The following is a 19335-nucleotide window of genomic DNA, read 5'->3' on the forward strand; positions in this document are numbered from 1 at the left end:
TAGATTACATACAAAGTCAATGCAAAGACACAATCAGACGCGCCCTCGCGTGGGACAATGCGAATGATGCGAATTGGGCGGCGCGATTGCCGTGAAAACACGTACTATTCGCCTCAAGCACGCCTTCGCGCAAGTTGAAAAATAATATTTCACTATTAATATTTCACTATAAGCAATTATTTTGGAGATATAAACATAATCAAAACACTTACAGGATTTTCATTCGAGATTTCACTCTTTGTGAGGTTTCGTTTTGCCGCGTTCGGCTACAGTACGTGTCTGCGCCAGAGGACCACACCAACAGCAATCTGTGACACTAATAGTTGCCCTGATTGCTGCCTGATCTCACTAGGAAATAAATGAATTACTGTTATAGATATAAAACGTCACTAAAGACCTATAATTTTCACAATAATTTTTAAAGCTCACATAACACACGCTGTTTCTGCATTTCTGATGTTAATCTGGAGTACCTATAGAGTAGTATTACATCCTTTATATCTCAGAAAAGTCTTTAGTTTAATCATATTTATAAAAGAAAGATTAGCTTTACCGATTATTTCTGATAACGTGCGAAAAATGAAGAAGGAGGAGTTACTACCGCGGGAGGAGCGCGTACGAGTTATGCAACACTATACAGCACTGTTTAACTTATGATTCACTACATGCTCGTGTCGTTTATATAATATGCACTTACGCGCCTATCCCAACATAATACAGAAGTCTTAGTTACTGCCTGCAACTCATAACCCGGTTGGGACTTTTTAATGAAATCCAGCGCATCAAACACACACAAAACTCCGCTGCTACAAACTATACAAACTACTAAACAAACTATGTCCATTGTTTCCATAAGGCTGGCTTTCTTCTCCTTACATCCAAAAACACACTTCTTCTTTCTTGATTGATTTCACCAAGAGTGATGTGTAATACATGTAAAGATTATTTGTGCATAGATGAATGACAGAAAGACATTTCCTACGTACAGTTTAGTCTTGTATGGGAGGTAAAACCTGTAAAATGTGTTGGAATATAGCATTTTAACAATCTTTACCTTTCAAGAGTTAAGCAATCACCACTGACTTTGACATTGTTCAATGAAACTGTCTGTCCAGCTTAGGGACCAGTCTGCTTTAATACGAATGACACTGTGACACTTTGAGTGTAAATGTGAAAATATCAAATTCCTAACATTTAAAAGCAAAAGGCCAAAGTAGACGAGAATCTAGTTAGATTAACAATTCTTTTAAAGCCACCTCACTAGAGATTTACAGAAGAAGATTGACATTTTTATATTTCTCAGCTAACTCTCATTTTATCTGAGATCGCCACCTCCAGCGGGGCTGAGAAAGCTGGATTGGCTTCATCATTTATTTGACACAGACAGATTAAACACCAAAGAGAAAGATACAAGACAGGCGTATACAAACCCAGAGTGTCTACAGCAACACCTTCCCCCCTAAATTCATTAAAGGTTTAGCGGCTCATAATTGACTGGAAGCACTAAGACTGTTGGAAGAAATCTTTCTAGTCTAGTTCTAGTTTCTAGAAGCAGTTTATACTTTAATTCAAGTAATATGTTAGAGGTTAATACATATTTGGTAACACTGTAGGGAACACATATTCACTATTAACAATGTATTTGGCCTCATTAAACACCATAAATTAATTTACTGCTTGTTAATAGGTAGTAAGGTACAGTAGTTTCTGTAGAGTTTAAGTGTATGTATGGGGTAGGATTAAGGGATGATGGTCATGCATTATGTGCTTTATAAGTACTAATGAACTGTCAATATGCTAGCAATATGTAAGCTACAATAATAGACATTTGTTAAAAGTAAGAATTGGTCTCCATTCCAAAGTGTTACCAAATGGTCGTAAGTATTACCAAATTGTGGTACCACCAACAGTGATGTCATGTCCAGCACCTGCTGCTATAACAGAGTCCATGTCTTTATTTATATAATTTATGTAACGTATAAATACCTAGTAAATTATTTTGTTATTAATGCATTTAATGTCATTATTATTAACATTATACAGGTCAAATTATGTATTTGTTGTGATTTTGATGGGTTGTGTATAATGATTTTTTGTAAAAAAAAAAAAATACTACAAAGAAAGCATTTTTGCTTTATGAACATGCAGATGAACTTGCCCCTGTTCTGAATTTTTTTTGGATTATCACTAACAGCAATAATTTGCAGCATTTCTTATAAGACTCATGTCATAATCCACATTAGGGTTTAATCCCGAGAAACGGGATTCCCGGGAAATCTTATCAAGACTATTTCCCGATTCCCGGGAAAAGTTATGACGGGAAACGGGAAATTTATATATATATTTTTTTATATAAACGTGCGCTAGATTAGATTTGCAGCTGGCTTTTTCAATGACCACTAAGCCAGCCTCAGAGGAAATGAAAGACGGTGACTTCATGAGCATTCTAAACAAAGAGTTTTCCCTCTTCGAAGCCACCAAAAGGAGACCAACCCACCTTCAACAGCTGTTTGATGCTCTTAGCACTATTCAGGCTACATCTGTGGAGGTGGAGAGAGCGTTCTCTATTTGCGGCCAATTTGTAACAAAAATACGAAACCGCCTGAGTCCATCGACGCTCTCTGCTTTTTAAAAGCACATTTCCAAAAAAATTAAATAAATGAAGGGCAAGGTGAGAAATAAAAATGGTTTGAAATGCAATGCTGATAATGTGAGTGACACTTTCGCTTGTAATTGCCCTATTGCGGCAGTTTTACTGTTTATGCGTTTGTTTTAGTTTTTAAATTATTATTTTAATTCTGTTTTACCGTAGGCATGGCTCTGTCTTTAATCTTTCCGTGCACATTTACACATTTCTGAGGGTCGTTTGCTTTTATTCAGTTAAAATTGTTTTATGTTTAAAAGAAAAATATACCTGCCCTAATAAAGAAATTGTTGCTTAACTTGTAAGTGACAGTTTTGCGCGAAATTGCCCTATTGCGACAGTGTTACTGTTTGTGTTTATGCTTTTGTTTTAGTTTTTTAAATTATTATTTAAATTCAGTTTTAGTCTACAAAGGCCTGGCCCTGTCTTTAATATTGCCGTGCACAGTTGCACATTTCTGTGGGTCGTTTGCTTTTATTTCGTTTAAATTTATGTTTAAAAGAAAAATATATGAAGAGTTTCGTTGCAAAACGAGATAACCACCGTTTTTTTAGTTGTTCAGAAATCACGTTTTTTGGTTGTGCATTCCAATTAATTTCAATTCAACTGCAGTTGGTTTGTTTTGATTTAAACCTTCATAACTTAACAAATACGGCTAAGTAGCACCATAAAACAAAATAATAACATGATAACATAATATTAAACATGTTTTGACAAAAATGTTAAAAATGGATTTATCTCGTTTTGCAACGAAACTCTTCATATCTGCCCTAATAAAGAAATTGTTGCTTAACTTGTGAGTGACAGTTTTGCGCGAAATTGCCCTATTGCGACAGTGTTACTGTTTGTGTTTATGCTTTTGTTTTAGTTTTTAAATTATCATTTCAATTCAGTTTTAGTCTACATGGCCCTGTCTTTAATTATTGCCGTGCACAGTTGCATTTTTCTGTGGGTCGTTTGCTTTTATTCAGTTAAAATTGTTTTATGTTTAAAAGAAAAATATACCTGCCGTAATAAAGAAATTGTTGCTTAACTTGTAAGTGACAGTTTTGCGCGAAATTGCCCTATTGCGGCAGTGTTACTGTTTGTGTTTATGCTTATGCTTTTGTTGTAGTTTTTTAAATTATTATTTAAATTCAGTTTTAGTCTACATAGGCATGGCCCTTTCTTTAATTATTGCCGTGCACAGTTGCATTTTTCTGTGGGTCGTTTGCTTTATTTAGGGTAGTCAAAACTTGTAGCCTATATTTATTTAAAAGAGAAATATACCTGCCCTAATAAAGAAATTGTTGCTTAACTTCGAGTGATTATTCCTCAGTTATTCTAAATTATAGTTTTATAATTTTAAAGATTTTCAGAAGTCACAGACAATCCACCTGGCATTGGCAAATATTAAACCCTAATCCACATCAACATATTTTATTTAACAGAGCATAAAAATGTTTGGTCATGTCTTAGTTAAAACCCTTGTCTATAGCATCGCTACAAAGTGTAGAAAATAAATGCAACAAGCAAAGGAGAAAAAAATGAGAAAATAAATTATAAAAATGTACCTGTAGGTCAACAAATAGCGGTTTTGCCGCCACGCCAATGACATGGAAAATGGTGATTCCGACAAATCCCGTCTGGATGTTGGCGCAATGCGCACTTTGCGGTGCTAAAGCTAATATTTTGTGGTATATTTTACTTAATTTTTTAGTGTTGCAGTTATTACTGTTAAAAAATAAATCGTTTAGGTAGAATGTACCCATTATTTTGTATTTTACTTGCTAGCTCATATATTTAAAGGCGGAGTGCCTGAAATCACCTAAACAATCAGGCCCCTACCCCCATAGAATCTGGACCTTCTTTTGATAGACCCGCCCCACAAATACGCAACCCAGGCAACGATGTCGGTTAGTAGGCACGCCCCTTACTGCTGATTGGCTACAAGTGTGTTTTGGTGGTCGGCCCGACTCCCTTTTCCAAAGCGTTTTTCAGAAATTGTGCACTTTAGCCTTTAAGTAAACTAGAACTGATTTTCATGGGTTGTATTAAACACACTCCAGAGTAATTTTTTACAGTGTATTTACTGTACCCATGGAAACCCCCCCAAATGTGAGCTAAGCTGACCCGACCCGTGGGTACTCTGCAATGGAAAAGCGGCATTACAGTGAAACATGGCGTCTGGGTGGGTCTCAGAATGAAATATTTACAGTCTTGACACGGAAACCTAAAATAATCCTTGGGTTTTTCCGACGTTGATCCTCGCATAGTTCATCAAAATGCGTCTTAATGCAACTTGTGCACTTGTGAGTAAATAAAAGTACTTTTGTTTGATTGGAGAGCAGCACACATGGGTAAGTGCATGGAGGAAGGAAAATATTTGTTTATATATTAATTAATAGAGAATTTCCCTCACTGCAAAGAATTACAGTTCAGTTAAAATTCAGATAAATATCAATTTAATGTGCGTCGGGCCCCCACACACTCCGGGGGCTGTGGGGGTGTCCCCTCTGCCAGTGTTACCAGAATGACTTAACCTGTAAATTCAGAAATATGCTGTTCACACCTTCTGGCTCTTTACTGTTTAGATTCACACATCAGCACCAAAATACAGGTCATTTCTGTGATGTCAGATTTGATAATATTTGATACATGCACTGTAAAAAATTTCTGTAGAAATTACAGTATTACTTGATGTTACTGGCAACTAGCTGCCAGTAACTTACCGTAGATTTTACATTTATGTTATTTACTGGTGACATTTTGTTCAAAGTTAAATGAACATGAAACATTTTTAGACTTTATCTCCTACAGTAAGTTACTGGCAACCAGCTGCAAAATTACAGCAAATTTTTTACAGTGTGGGCGTCGAAAGCAAAAATTTGGGTGGGTCCAAAGCATTTACTGAATGCCATTTTCTTGTACTCTGGTGCATTTTAATTAAACAATTGCTTTTATAGCCAAAAGCTTTGCTTACCTTGTTGTGTAGCGGGAGTACAGTTAGAGTACAAATTTGTGAAAACACGAAATTGAGTTTAATATATATGGACTCTAAATGAGCCAAACAGAATGGATTTGAGAAAGCAGCTGCATATACGTCAAAGCTGTTGCTAAAATGTGGAACAAAGTTTAATTTATTAGGGCATTCCTCTAGTGAGTGAGTGAGTGAGTGAGTGAGTGAGTGAGTGAGTGAGTGAGTGAGTGAGTGAGTGAGTGAGTGAGTGAGTGAGTGAGTGAGTGAGTGAGTCCAATATCATTGGTCTTAAAAAGTGAGTGGGGACGTCCATGATTTGATATGATATTGATATAGTATTTTTCTTATGTGATTTGTCTTCTGCAGTGTTTGGTGTCAGTGGGCTTGGATTCAAAGAACACAATCTGTGTGTGGGACTGGAGACGGGGTAGAGTTTTGGCTGCTGCTCCTGGTCATACAGACCGGGTAAGAACACGCACATTATTCGATATGGCAGAGAGGCAGTGTTATAATAATTCTTTCACATTTTTGTTTGCCTTTCCTCCCTTATTAATTTACAGTCACTACATTTAGTGACTCATAAGTTACAATCCCAAAGCAGACAGCCATAAACACATTAGCAATGATTATGTGAGTGTTTGGATTCAAGGAAAAGGCACCATTAAATGCACTTAATTAAATGATTTTTGAAGTTACTAATGGAGTTGCCGTATATTCGTTGACCCCAAAAAAAAAACCCATACAACCACTTTTCCTGCCTTTCTGCTTTTCTTTATAGACTACACACAAATATGAATATTTTACAAAAATACCTTCTCATTTTTGCATGGCTCCCTGTGGACTTGAGCCTCTGCCTGTAATGCATGCACTGTAAAAAAAATTATTTCATCAACTCAGATTTACAAGTCACTTATTATTATTTAACTTGACAAGAGATGAGTTGCTAAAACTTATAATAAAGGTAAATTTGATTTCAACTATAATTTATAAGTTATAATAACTCTGTCTAGTAAAGATAAATAATATTAAGTTGAAATGACTTATAAATCTTTTAAAAGTTGATTAAACAAAGAAATTTAGGGCAGCAAATAATTTTTTACAGTCTTTATATGCTCTGGCTTTTTGTATTGTGGTTACTAGAGGCAAACTTGAGATTTTCTTGGGCTTTGTTCAAACTGCAGACAAATTCGATTTTGTTTTATAACCATTCGCACTGACATTTTGCAAGATATAAAATCCATTTTTCAGACAGTTTAGTCAATATCTGTTGTCTCGGTTGCTATAGTAATGATGTAAGAGAGGACTGTCTAATGCAAGTGAAAGCAGCTGTCAATGTAGGAAAAAAATTTGGCTTCTGCTCATGTTTGTCATGACCTTGTTTCGGTGTTGAACTCATGCACATAGTAGGGCTTTTTACACTGCGCTTAACCCCAGGTTGTCTTGACTATATAATTTAGTTTGCATGTTTTTTGTTTTCGGGTTAATGAAAAACAGTGATAAAGCTTTCCAGAAATTCTTTTTATCATTTAGCTGGTTTGTGAATTAAATAGGTAAAGCATCAATTAAATCTGATCCAATGCTTTTCATTTTGACTAAGACTATAAAAGCTGTCTATTTGCTAGCAACTAAAATAAAATAAAAAGAACAGATATAAAATTGCCTAATGTGTTGAGCGCACATCGCACTGCAATTCAAATTTCAGATCAGTAAGTAGAAATTTCCCAAGTGAACTTGAAAGCAGTATCGGTTCACTGGTTTCTGTGGGTACCTACTAATTTAATTGAGAAAAAACTTTTCTTTTTTTCTTTTGTAAAGATATTCGACATATCATGGGACCTGTTTCAGCAAAGCAAGCTGGTGAGCTGTGGAGTCAAACATATTAAGGTATTGCCTGTTCTTCTTTTCTGTGTCTAAATCTGGTCGTTTCCTGAATGTTTACTCATTTAAAAACAAAATTACTATGCTCTCGGGTGCTAAAACACTTAAATGTTTCAAAAGATATTACATTTTTTAACATAACTTTTTGTCTGGTTAATAAACATAAGTTTAGGGCAGGTAAGTCGATGTAATCTTCTAAATAGCCACCTGGGTATAGGCAGCTCCTCACCACCTCTGATCTGAGTGGTTCCAGCATCCCTCCACCTGTATACTTTAGGTATCTCTTCTGTGTAATCATGCATTAGTAGTCCTAACCAGGCCTGGATTAACACAGTTTAGTGCCCCAGGGTGACCACATTTAAAGTGCCCCCCCCCAAAAGAACATTTTTAAACTCTAGTCATTCAGGGCTCCAGACTAACTTTTTTTTATTAGGAGCACTCTACCCCCTGACAAAGAATTTTAGGAGCGCCAGCAGAAAATTTAGGGCACACCTTAAATCAGCCTGCAATACAATTATTTACATTTTCCCAAAATAACTGCATTACTGAAAATTACTAAATAGACTTAACTTTATTCTCTATAATGTTTTTGGTCTGAATGTAGACTAGAAGTTCCTCCCGTTCTCTTTTTCTCTCATCTTTGCAATGTTTAATTAGTTGCATCTCTCCAATGTTCTTCATGCGGTTTTGAGTGAGATGTGTTGACTTTACGCTTGGCTGCGTAGACCCATTGGTAGATTCAACTGAGCATATGGTGACATTAAACAATTGATGTGTCATGCAAATCAGAGGTTTTGTTACGGGTTCCCGCACATGCAAGAACTTGTAAAAACCATTTTGGTTGCAGTCTGGAGCCCTTGGTGGCAAAAGATAGCAAACTCTACACATTTTACCCTTAATGCTTAAAAATATAAACAAATACAAAACAGCTTAACTCTTTCCTCGCCAGCGTTTTTTAAAAAATTGTCGGAATTGCAGAAAGCCGGAAATACTCGTCATTGGCAGGGAAGCGTTTTTTCTTAATTGACGAGTTAAACATCCTTTAAATGTTCTCATCTTGTGTTCTACCAAAGAAAATTATACATGGTGAATAAATGATGTAATAAATGATGACAAATGTTTCATTATTGGGTGAACTATCCCCTAAATAAAACCCAAAGATATACACAGGAACAAAAACATTTGGCGCTTTGTACGAACAGCTGGTCATTGAAATGCATTTTCCCCCTCTACATTCCCACATTCTCAGTTCTTCCAAAAACTTGAGCATCTCCTCAGAAAAGCAGAAGTGTCTGTGAAAGAAAGGGATTACATCTAGTTCAAAAACACTCTGCCAAAGCTTCTGCTGAGAATACAGATGAAAGAATTCCCACAGTTTATCTCAGTTTCTGTTTTTTGGCAACTGTATATAGGCGGTTGCAACAACATAAACAAATGCCATTTGTGGCAAAACTTCACTTCCAGCATTGAGTAAATATTGGACAAAACACACTGATGGGTTAAAAATTACCCAATGCTGGGTTGCTTCAACTCAGCACTGGTTTGTTCCAACCCAACTGCTGGGTTATTATAACAGAGGATAACAAAAACAAAAACCCACTTTTAACACTTTTGTGTGTTCTGTCCAATGTTGGGTTGAAAATAACAACATTTTTAGAGTGTAGCCCTAAACCTAACCCAAATTGAGAACATATATCAAACATTTTGTTGAATAAGAACACTGTAAAATAAAGTGCAAGCATTTAGCCTCTTATGAGATATTGTATTCAAGTGTTGGCAAGATGGAAAAAATGTACATTACTGTGAAAGAGAGTTCACTGTTCTATTAGTTTTTCTCTGCCCACATGCAAGAATATAATAAAACAAAGCTTGGATACACAAGCATTGTCTGCATACTAAGTGAGATTAAAGCACTGATAGCATTTATCTTAATGATGTTTATGCATCCTGCACTAGTGCACGTTATCCTTTAAGACGTTCCCTCTTGTTTTGAACAGCAAGAATGGAAATGTTCACTTCGACCAACAATACAGCAATTTGTGACCTTGTTGTCAAGAAAGAACAATACAGTATGACGCCTTAAAATACCTCAAATACGTAAAGGCACAAAACATTGTGTTTTTATATACCTTTGTGGTTAAGAGTTGTGCGTGTACTTTTAAAAGAATGCCTGGTTTTGTATGTGTGTGCGCATTTGTAAAACAGCATTTCGTCATTATCATTGTCTCATTTTTGATTGAGGTGGCTTTCTTAATGGCATTTTATATAGTGGCAAGAAAAGGTATGTTAACTTTTGGAATTTCATGGTTTTCTGAATAAATTTGTCTTAAAATGTAATCTGATCTTCAAGTCAAGGGTATTGAAGGGTATTGTCTAAAAATAATTACACAATAATGTCTTTATCGAACAAACTCATTTAACATTAAAAATGGCAGTGAAAAGGTAAGTGAACCCTTAGAATTAATAACTGGTTGATCGCACCCTTGGCAGCAATAACATCAGCCTGGCGCTTTCTGTAGCTGTGGATCAGACCTGCACATCGTAAAGGAGGCATTTTAGCTCATTCTTCCTTGCAGAACTGCTTAGCTCTGTTATATTCTTTATACATCTCACGTGTATGGCCCTCTTTAAGTCAATCCATAGCATCTCTATTGGGTTTAGGTCTGGGCTCTGACTTGGCCACTCCAAAAGGCAGATTTTGTTTTTCTTAAGCCATTCTGTTGTAGACTTGCTCCTGTGTTCTTGGTCATTGTCCTGTTGCACCACCCACCTTCTACACAGTTTCAGCTGACAGACATTATCACATTATCATGAAGAATTGTCTGATATACTTGGGAATTAATCTCCCCCTCAATGATTGCAAGCTGGCCAGGCCCTGATGCAGCAAAGCAGGCCCAAATCATGATGTTTCCTCCACTATACTTTATAGTTGGGATGATGTTTTCATGATGATATGCCGTGCCCTTTCTACGCCAGATAGTACCGCTGTGTGTTTTTTCCAAATAGTTCACAAATCATTTTGCCAATACTGCTGTGGAGTGTCAATGTGCTCTTTTGCAAACTTCAGGCGTGCAGCTTCCTTCGTTGTGTCCTGCCGTGGATACCCTGCTTGTTCAGTGTTTTACATATTGTAGACTCATGAACAGAGATGTTACGAAGTTCCAATGATGCCTTCAAATCTTTGGCTGTCATTCAGGGGGTTTTTTACCTTATTGATGAGTCTTCATTGTGCTCTTGGTGTCATTTTGACACTTCTTGGTAGAGTAGCAACACTCCCAAAGCGTCTCCATTTGTTGTAGATTGTTTGCCAAACTGTAGACTGGTCAATTTCTAAAGTCTTTCCAGCTTTATGTAAAGCAACAATTCTTGATCATAGCTCCTCTGAAAGCCCTTTTTGGCGAGGCATGGCTCACATAAGTGTGTTGTTCTTGTGCAGAGCAAACTCCAAAGGTTTGAGGGGTTTTATCAGTCAAAGTAGCTGTAGTCCACACCTCCAAACATATAAACTTAATGAGAATCCAGGTGTGCTAAAACTTGACTCCAATTTGCTTTTTTGAGGTCATTAAAGGATTAGTCCATTTTCTTAAAAGAAAAATCCAGATAATTTACTCACCACCATGTCATCCAAAATGTTGATGTCTTTCTTTGTTCAGTCGAGAAGAAATTATGTTTTTTGAAGAAAACATTGCAGAATTTTTCTAATTTTATTGAACTTTAATAGAATCCAACATTTAATACTTAACACTTAACAGTTTTTTTCAACGGAGCCTCAAAGGACCACAAACAATCCCAAACGTGGCACAAGTGTCCCACCCAGCGAAACGACCGTCACCCTTGACAACAAAAACAACAAATATACACCTTTAAAGCACAACTTCTCGTCGTGTAGATCCGGTCGTGATGCGCCAGCTGACCCCACTACGTCACCACAATACGTCATGACGTCAAGAGGTCACAGAGGACATACACGAAACTCCGCCCCAGTGTTTACAAGCGTCTTGAAAGAGGACCGTTCCTAAGTTGTTGTATGTCAACTGATACTAATTAATGTCTTTGTGGCAGTTTATTGTTTAAAATGGTCCGCAAATGTGGGTTTTATATATGTAACACGTGACCTCCCTACGCCACTACGCATTTACGTTAGGTCGCGCTGGACCGGACCTTGACAAAAAGTTGTGGTTTAAAAGTATATATTTTTTATTTTTCTTGTCAAAAATGACAATCGTTACACTAGATAAGACCCTTATGCCTCGTTTGGGATTGTTTATAGTCCTTTGAAACTCCGTTGAAAAAAACTGTTAAGTGTTGAGTTAAGTATTAAATGTTGGGTTCTATTAAAGTCCATTAAAATGAGAAAAATCCTGCAATGTTTTCTTCAAAAAACATAATTTCTTCTCGACTGAACAAAGAAAGACATCAACATTTTTGAATGACATGGTGGTGAGTAAATTATCTGGATTTTTCTTTTAAGAAAATGGAATATTCCTTTAACTCGAGGGTTCACATATTTTTTTCACAAGCACTTTGAGGTTTTTTAGTTGTTCCCAATATAGACATGAAAGATCAGAATGTTTGTTATTATTTTAGACACATGTTTCTCAATACCCTTGACTTATATGAAGATCAGATCACATTTTATGACAAATTTATTAAGCAAGCTATGAAATTCCAAAAGGTTTACTTTTTCCTGCCACTGTATATATGGCTTTATATAGGTTCTCCATAAAGTATTTCACAGAGGCTATACCTTAATCTTTATTTCTCTCTCTTGTGCCTCTATTCTCTATCTCTCTCTCTCTCTCTATCTCTCTCTTTCTTTCCTTGTTTACTTGAAGTTCTGTACTTAGATCACTGTGCATCCTCTATAGCTGTTGCTGTCACAGTAGCAGTCATTGAAACACCCCCCCATCAGGCCAGTATAGCAGTTGTCCCATATAATTCTTGAGTCTTTAACCCCCTCGACCATGTGACATCTGCTCCCAGGTCTGTGCTCACTCAGCGATTATGCACTCAATGCAGCCAGAGATTTAGCTTGCTGTAATCCCCCCTTTTCTCTGTCTCTTTCTCTCTTTTTGAGGCAGAAATTAAAGTCATTGCATTTTTGGTGTTAGATGAAATGCAAAATTGTGTGGGAACCTATCTTTAAAGGATGTTCCTCACATTGAACAGTTTTTTTTACATCAAATTTCTGTAATATTAATATTTAACATTTCTTTCAATTCATCTGCCATCTTAGATTTGCACATATTGCATTGTGGTATTGCCTTCTCCACGAGAGCTGGAATATGCCTACTGTATGATCATGTTTAATAGCGTCTAGGTAGGCAGATCACTAGGTTTTAGAATAGAGCTACTGATTTGGAATAAACCTTAATGGTCAAGCTCTGAAAGAGAAAGAAGAGTTCTTGACAGTTTCTTGAGATTTTTGTGGATTGTTATACATGCCATAGGCTGTTCTCAATACAATTTAAAAGGTACCTCGACTATGAAGACTTGTATGCTTTAATAATACTTTACATTTGCCTTCTGCTTCTGAAATCCATTGATAGAAACACATCAAATATTTTCATTACTTAAAGGACAAGTTCGGTATTTTACACTTAAAACCCTGTTTTCAGATTGTTTATGAGAATGGTTTTGACTGAAATTTGGACATATGATGCTGGCCCGAGAATTTTCGGGTGTTTGTTGTATCACCTCCCACCTCTACAATGGTTGCATGGGTGCACTGGAACGATCCTTCCTAAAATGCATTAAACTTTCGTTTACAAAGACGTGAAACTCACCGAGTGGTCAGGGTTGTTCACTGATATGCTCACATAAAAATCGCTGCAAAAGTTTCTTTCCAGCAGGTGTTTTAGCATTCGTTGTAAACTTGTGACCTATTTTTCCAAACGCCTCACAATCGTATATTTTTCCGTTGAAAGCTGGCATTCTGGGTCGATGACGTGTAATGGTTGTTGCATATATAGTACTACTGTTTACTATTGTAATTACTATGGTATCTACTGTACTATAATTTATCATGTAAGAATATCATGTGAAAAAATAGGTAATTGAAATTTGTCTCCTCTTGTGATGTCAGAAGGGGATTATATCGCCCCTTAATCTGCACTTTCCAACCATGGCACTGCCATTTAGTGCAGAGGTCAGCTCATTTGCATTAAGGACACACCCAAAAACAGCACATTTTTTGCTCACACCTACAAAGCGGCAATTTTAACATGCTATAATAAATTACCTATATGGTATTTTAAGCTAAAACTTCACATACGTACTCTGGGGACACCAAAGATTAATTTGACATCTTAAAGTCTTGTGAAATGTCCTTTAATGGCATGCAGAATTCAAGACCACATACCGCCACCCACTGTCTGTGTGCATTTATGAATCTCATCTTCTGTTTCATCCTCATTGCAACCTTTTGATGTCATGTATTGTGATGTAAACAAAATAGTGGCATCAGAATAAAATGTACTGTTTTTAATTTCACGTTCATATATCCAATTCCATTGTTAATGCGTTTATAGTCAGGGTACCCTTTATAGTATGAAGAGTATGTCGCAATAAGCCCCAATATTAGCATGTGTGGTTCAACTGAGGTTGCCTGCTGGAAGGAACCCTCTCACTGCCTCCACCACATAATCACGACATCAGCACCCACACAGGGCCAAACAAAATCACTATATTTACACAAATAACACAACAGTCACAACAGTGGTTTATAAATCAGATATGTGACAGCGGCCCATGCAATTACATGTAACCAGATTAAGGTGTTGTGGGCCACCCTGGACTAATTATCCCTTCTCCCAGTATGCTAATTATGCTGTAGTTGTCTTGCTGGCTTTAAGGCTGTTTGATTAGTCTAGATGTGCAGATTCGGGGCGGCACGTACAGTCGTGCAGGAGGCTGCTGTCTCAATAGAGCAGGAAGATGGGGAGATGGTGACAGGCTTCCTCTAATGGAGCCTTGGCAGATGAATGGCACTGAGTCATTTTGATTATATTAAAGCTTTGGCAAAGCACAGACCTGCAGAAACACAGGATCTTGTGATTCAGTGCTGCTCTGAAGCTCCCTGACGTCATACAGCTTGGTTGTCTGGAAGAGAACCACCGGCGCAGGGCTGCTAATGGGCCAGCAACAGCTTCATCTTACGCTTTTTTCCCCCTCTTCATGTCGTGACTGCTTTTTTGGACGCTGAAGTGCTTGGGTTTTATGGAGACAATGAACTGTAATTAAAACCTCTGAATTGAAAACAAAGAAATTCGAGATGCTGTTTGGTTGAGTGCTGCTGGTTGCGGGTGTTGGCTGTTAGAGCCCAGATTAAATTTTTATTGCTCAGAGGAGAGGCTATTTAATATCTCTCAGGAGACCTTGTAGACCTCTCAATTTTGTTTTACGTACTGTATAATCAACCGTACAAAACATCTTCACGTTTCTCCTAAAATTATTCATAAACTCATAGAAACAAATAAGAATTGTTGACATAATAGCTTACTAAAGCTCAGTCCCAAAGATTTTTTTATATCTGAAAAATAGAATGGATTGAGACCCCTTTAAAAGACCTCAATCAGACAAATCCCGCATATCTACATCACTGTGTGGGAATATCCGGGTTGTGGCTAGAAGGGAAACAGCTACGGCCAAATCTCATGAGCGCTGTTTTCATTATAATCCTACTCCCAAACCTAACCCTAAACCCAACATCTCGCGATATTTGGACATAGACCAACCCCCTCTAGCCAGAACTGAATATCTGCATGATGCATGGCTTTAGAAAGAATACATGGCTTCAGTTATTGCTGTAGTGTTGTTACTGCTATGTCTTGGAGACACTGTGATTCTTTGCGAAAAAGCAAAAGTGCTTCATTTGGCCGTTCAAAAGAAGACACAATTAAAAACCTGTGGTTACATTTTATTTACAAGACAGTACAACCCAGTCGAGTGTTCAGCACAATTTACAGGCCAGCTGTGCACAAAGGCTGTTTCTAAGTGGGGCAATTACAAAAAAGTGGTGCTTAGTAGCACAAAAAGTGGTTCACTGGCCCGCTCGTAATCATATGAGAACCTTTTTTTAGTGCTAAACATAACCTATGTAGAACCTGTGTAGAACCATATTGTGCTATGTTGAACCATGGATGGTACTATGGCCATGCTTTAGCACCACTTAGGGGCCAATCACACCAAAAGCGTTTATGGCAGTTGCAGGCGCCTTTTTTGAATGATATTCTATACGCACAACCGGCGCAATGTCATAGAATGTCTCTGAACAGGTTCACGCCCACTTTTGGGGGAAACCAGACTAGACCTTCCATTGACTTCCATTCAAAATAGCGGAACAAAGCAACACTCGTACACAGCCGGCAGGCGTAAATAACTTATGAAATCACTCAGATTAAACATGTTGAGTAATTATCTGTCCACCCTGCCTGCCATAGAGCGCGAAAGATACATTAACACATTTAATTTGTTCACTATTAAAACATGTCCCTTCACTCTCACAGTGTCAAATTTGTGTAACAACGCTCCCTATTGGCCAGAGGTGTCTTACCCGGACATTTACTCGTACCTCATCGAGTCAACAGGGAAGCAAGTGAATGATTTTACTTCGTAATTGAAAGTTACTTCGTATTTATATATTATGTCTTTATATTTAGAGTACTGAGTGCACTTTTCCGTCCAGCCATACAACTATGATATTCCAGCAATCATAGCGTTACACAAATTTGATGCTGGGAGAATGAAAGGGACATGCTTTTACATCGACCAAATTAAATGTGTTAATGTATTTCTCGCACTCCATGGCAGACAGGGTGGACAGACAAATACTCAACATGTTTAACCCGAGTGATTCCACAAGCTATTTACGCCTGCCGGCTGTGTAAAAACGCTGCCCTGCTCCGCTACCTTGAATGGAAGTCAATGGAAGGTCTGGTTTATTTTCCCCCAAAAAGGGCCGGTGACGAAATTTACAGTCAAGTTCCCGGATGTGCCGGTAGTCCATATAGGCAGGGAACGTTTGCCCGCGGTTTATGCTTTTGAAGGAGCACTGAGAGCGGAGAAGCACCCAACGTCATTCGCGTCTTTCCATTGTCCAATCGAATAAGGGGAGAGGCGGGCCTTGTGGTGGAGAGGCGGGACGTTGTGGTGAGGGAAGTGTCAAGTTGCTTTGAAGAACCGGACTCCACTCGCTCACTCTCTCCTGCATGTTTGTGCACCTCTCACCCTCAAACAAGGTCAAGCGCCCTCTTTTTAAAGTTTCTGCTAATATGACAGTTAAAAGCAAAAGAGCGCTGACACTTCAATATTGGATTGACAAGACAGCTGACCCGGTGGTTGCCTAGCAATATAAAAAGCCGCGTTGCACTGCTCTTTTTTTAAAAAAAGGCAGTGCGTCGCGCCTTGCGTTTCCAAGCGTTTTAAGCGCTTTTGGTGTGATTAGCCCCTTATGGTTCTACAGAGGTGCTATATAGACGGTTTCATCGGACGCATGTGATACACGTCTGGATCCGAACCTTACTTCCGGTTTCGTTTTTTTAATGGTCTGACTAGTTGCTAAACTGATCTCTTGAACAAATGCCTCATAGAAAATAACAAATGTTTTGGTTTCCTAGGTAATCTATGTGTTGTTTTTTGTGCTTGTTATATAAATAAACTACGTTTAAAGAACTTTGTTGTTATTTATTCTTAGCGGAGTTTACCGGAAGTTACATGCGGATCGCGACAGCCGCTTGTTTATGTTGTTACTGCTGAAACCGTCTATATAGGTGCTCTGTGGCGCTAAAAATGGTTCCCCTATGATAAGAAGCTTTTAGTGCTATTTAGCACAATTTTTTTTGAGTGTAGTATCCTCTGTTCTTTGCTTATAATTGGCGGTGAAAAGACAAGAAGTAGATTATCCTGATTATTCCATGGACATTTTCCAAGTTAAAAACAAGTTAAGGCATTGATGTTTTTAATTGGACAGGCTCATTAGATTTAGCACTCTGTCCGTTTTAAATCCAACACAGATAAAGTAGGGCGATAGGATTGTATTTATTTGAAGTAATTATAACATTTATTTGGATTAATTATTGAGTGAGTGAGTGAGAGAGAGTGAGAGATGCATGTCTCTGCATGGCCTATTAAAGGTGCTATCCACAGGGTCTCTTTTATGGTAACGGTGTAACATTTTTACAACACGCTTGAGCTATTCGGCCAATTGCAGTGCATAGGCTCAGCTAGCCAATCAGAGCACACTGTGCTTTTCACAACTATGAGCTTTGTAAAAATAACATGTTTTAGAAACATTGGGCATAAAGGAGAAACAAAGATCGGTAGATTAGGGTTAGGGTTAGGTTAGGGTTAGCGCTTTAAACGCTTGGAAACGCAAGGCGCGACGCACTGCCTTTTTTTAAAAAGAGCAGTGCGATGCGGCTTTTTATATTGCTAAGCAACCACCGGGTCAGCTGTCTTGTTAATCAAATATTGAAGCGTCAGCGCTCTTTTGCTGTATTAGCATATTAGCAGAAACTTTAAAAAGAGGGCGCTTGCTCTGACCTTGTTTGAGAGTGAGAGGTGCACAAACACGCAGGAGAGAGTGAGCGAGTGGAGTCCGGTTCTTCAAAGCAACTGTAAACTTCCCTCACCACAATTTAAGGCCCGCCTCATTCGATTGGACAATGGAAAGACGTAAATGATGTCGGGCACTTCTACACTCTCAGTGCTCCTTCAAAAGCGCGTGCTGCGGCTGACAGCAAAAACCGCAAGGCGCTCGATGCGCATAAACAGCGTGCAAACGCTCTCTGCCCATAGAATATCATTCAAAAAAGGCACCTGCAACTGCCATAAACGCTTTTGGTGTGATCAGCCCCTAAAGGTGTTTGTTTAATCCAAATGTGAAACATAATCTAGGAAAGAAACAGTAACTGTATGTTCAGATCGCCGCCGACTTGAGCTTCCAAAGTTACCGGAAGTCATTCATTTACAATGAAAGCTGGCTTCTCTCAGCTGCAAGGAGCATCAAATCCATTGGCGTCGCGTTTTTGAGCAACCAGAGTGTAAATCAGAAAGTTGAAAGAAGCTCAACTTTATGGTAATGAGCTATGACGCGGTTCAGCGGCAAGCAGCGCCAAAACTGCAGCAACCAATTCGGAATATAGCATAGACGTTCTTCGCTGGCTGATTCCGGAGAAACATATGATGTAAACTTTCGTTCCGACCAAAACATTAGTTCTGAGAAAACAGACTTAGCGGCCAAAGCGTCATCTAGCTTCCCCGTACTTTTTGACAAGCGTCCTTGACCGGGCGGCATGAACGTACAGTAAGAAACAGTACAAAGCACATGGATGATGGGAAACATTTGGGCATATTTAAACCATGATAATCAATGAAACAATTAACACCTTAATACACTATAGTGGGGCAACATTAAAAGAATTACAAGAGAACATTGACAGGACTATAACAGTAAATGACATCATAATACAAAACACAAGACAAGTGTCACAATTAAAGACATGATAACAACAGCAAAACACAGATATGACACAGGGAAACATACTGTTTAGGAAAGATAGTGGCTGTCCATAATTGTCTCCTATACCCTTACTGTACATAGTGCACTTTTTAAAAGAACAACCATTTGTACTGGTGTCTGAAATCTTAGTGGGCATTATGTAGTGCACTCATTTAATCCCATGATGCACCACAGTTATGTGTGCAGAATGTGATGTGCACCCACGGTTAGCCACTTTCACTCTTACTAATGTATTCAATTCAATTTTATTTATATAGCGCTTTTCACAATTAGTAATTGTTTCAAAGCAGCTTTAACATTAATTGAAGCAGGGGAAACACAGAAAAATCGATA

General features: G+C 38.0%; 1 protein-coding gene across 1 annotated transcript in view; it reads left to right on the forward strand.

Moving 5' to 3' along the window:
* The window catches only part of LOC141365335 (echinoderm microtubule-associated protein-like 5), a 145422-nt gene that overhangs the window by 41225 nt on the left and 84862 nt on the right, over nucleotides 1–19335 (forward strand). The window contains 2 exon segments of the mRNA XM_073869567.1: nucleotides 5970–6068; nucleotides 7419–7487. Of these exon segments, the coding sequence (XP_073725668.1) occupies nucleotides 5970–6068; nucleotides 7419–7487 (168 nt within the window).

Source organism: Misgurnus anguillicaudatus, chromosome 7 (genome assembly GCF_027580225.2).
Source record: "Misgurnus anguillicaudatus chromosome 7, ASM2758022v2, whole genome shotgun sequence".
Taxonomy (NCBI): Eukaryota; Metazoa; Chordata; class Actinopteri; order Cypriniformes; family Cobitidae; genus Misgurnus; species Misgurnus anguillicaudatus.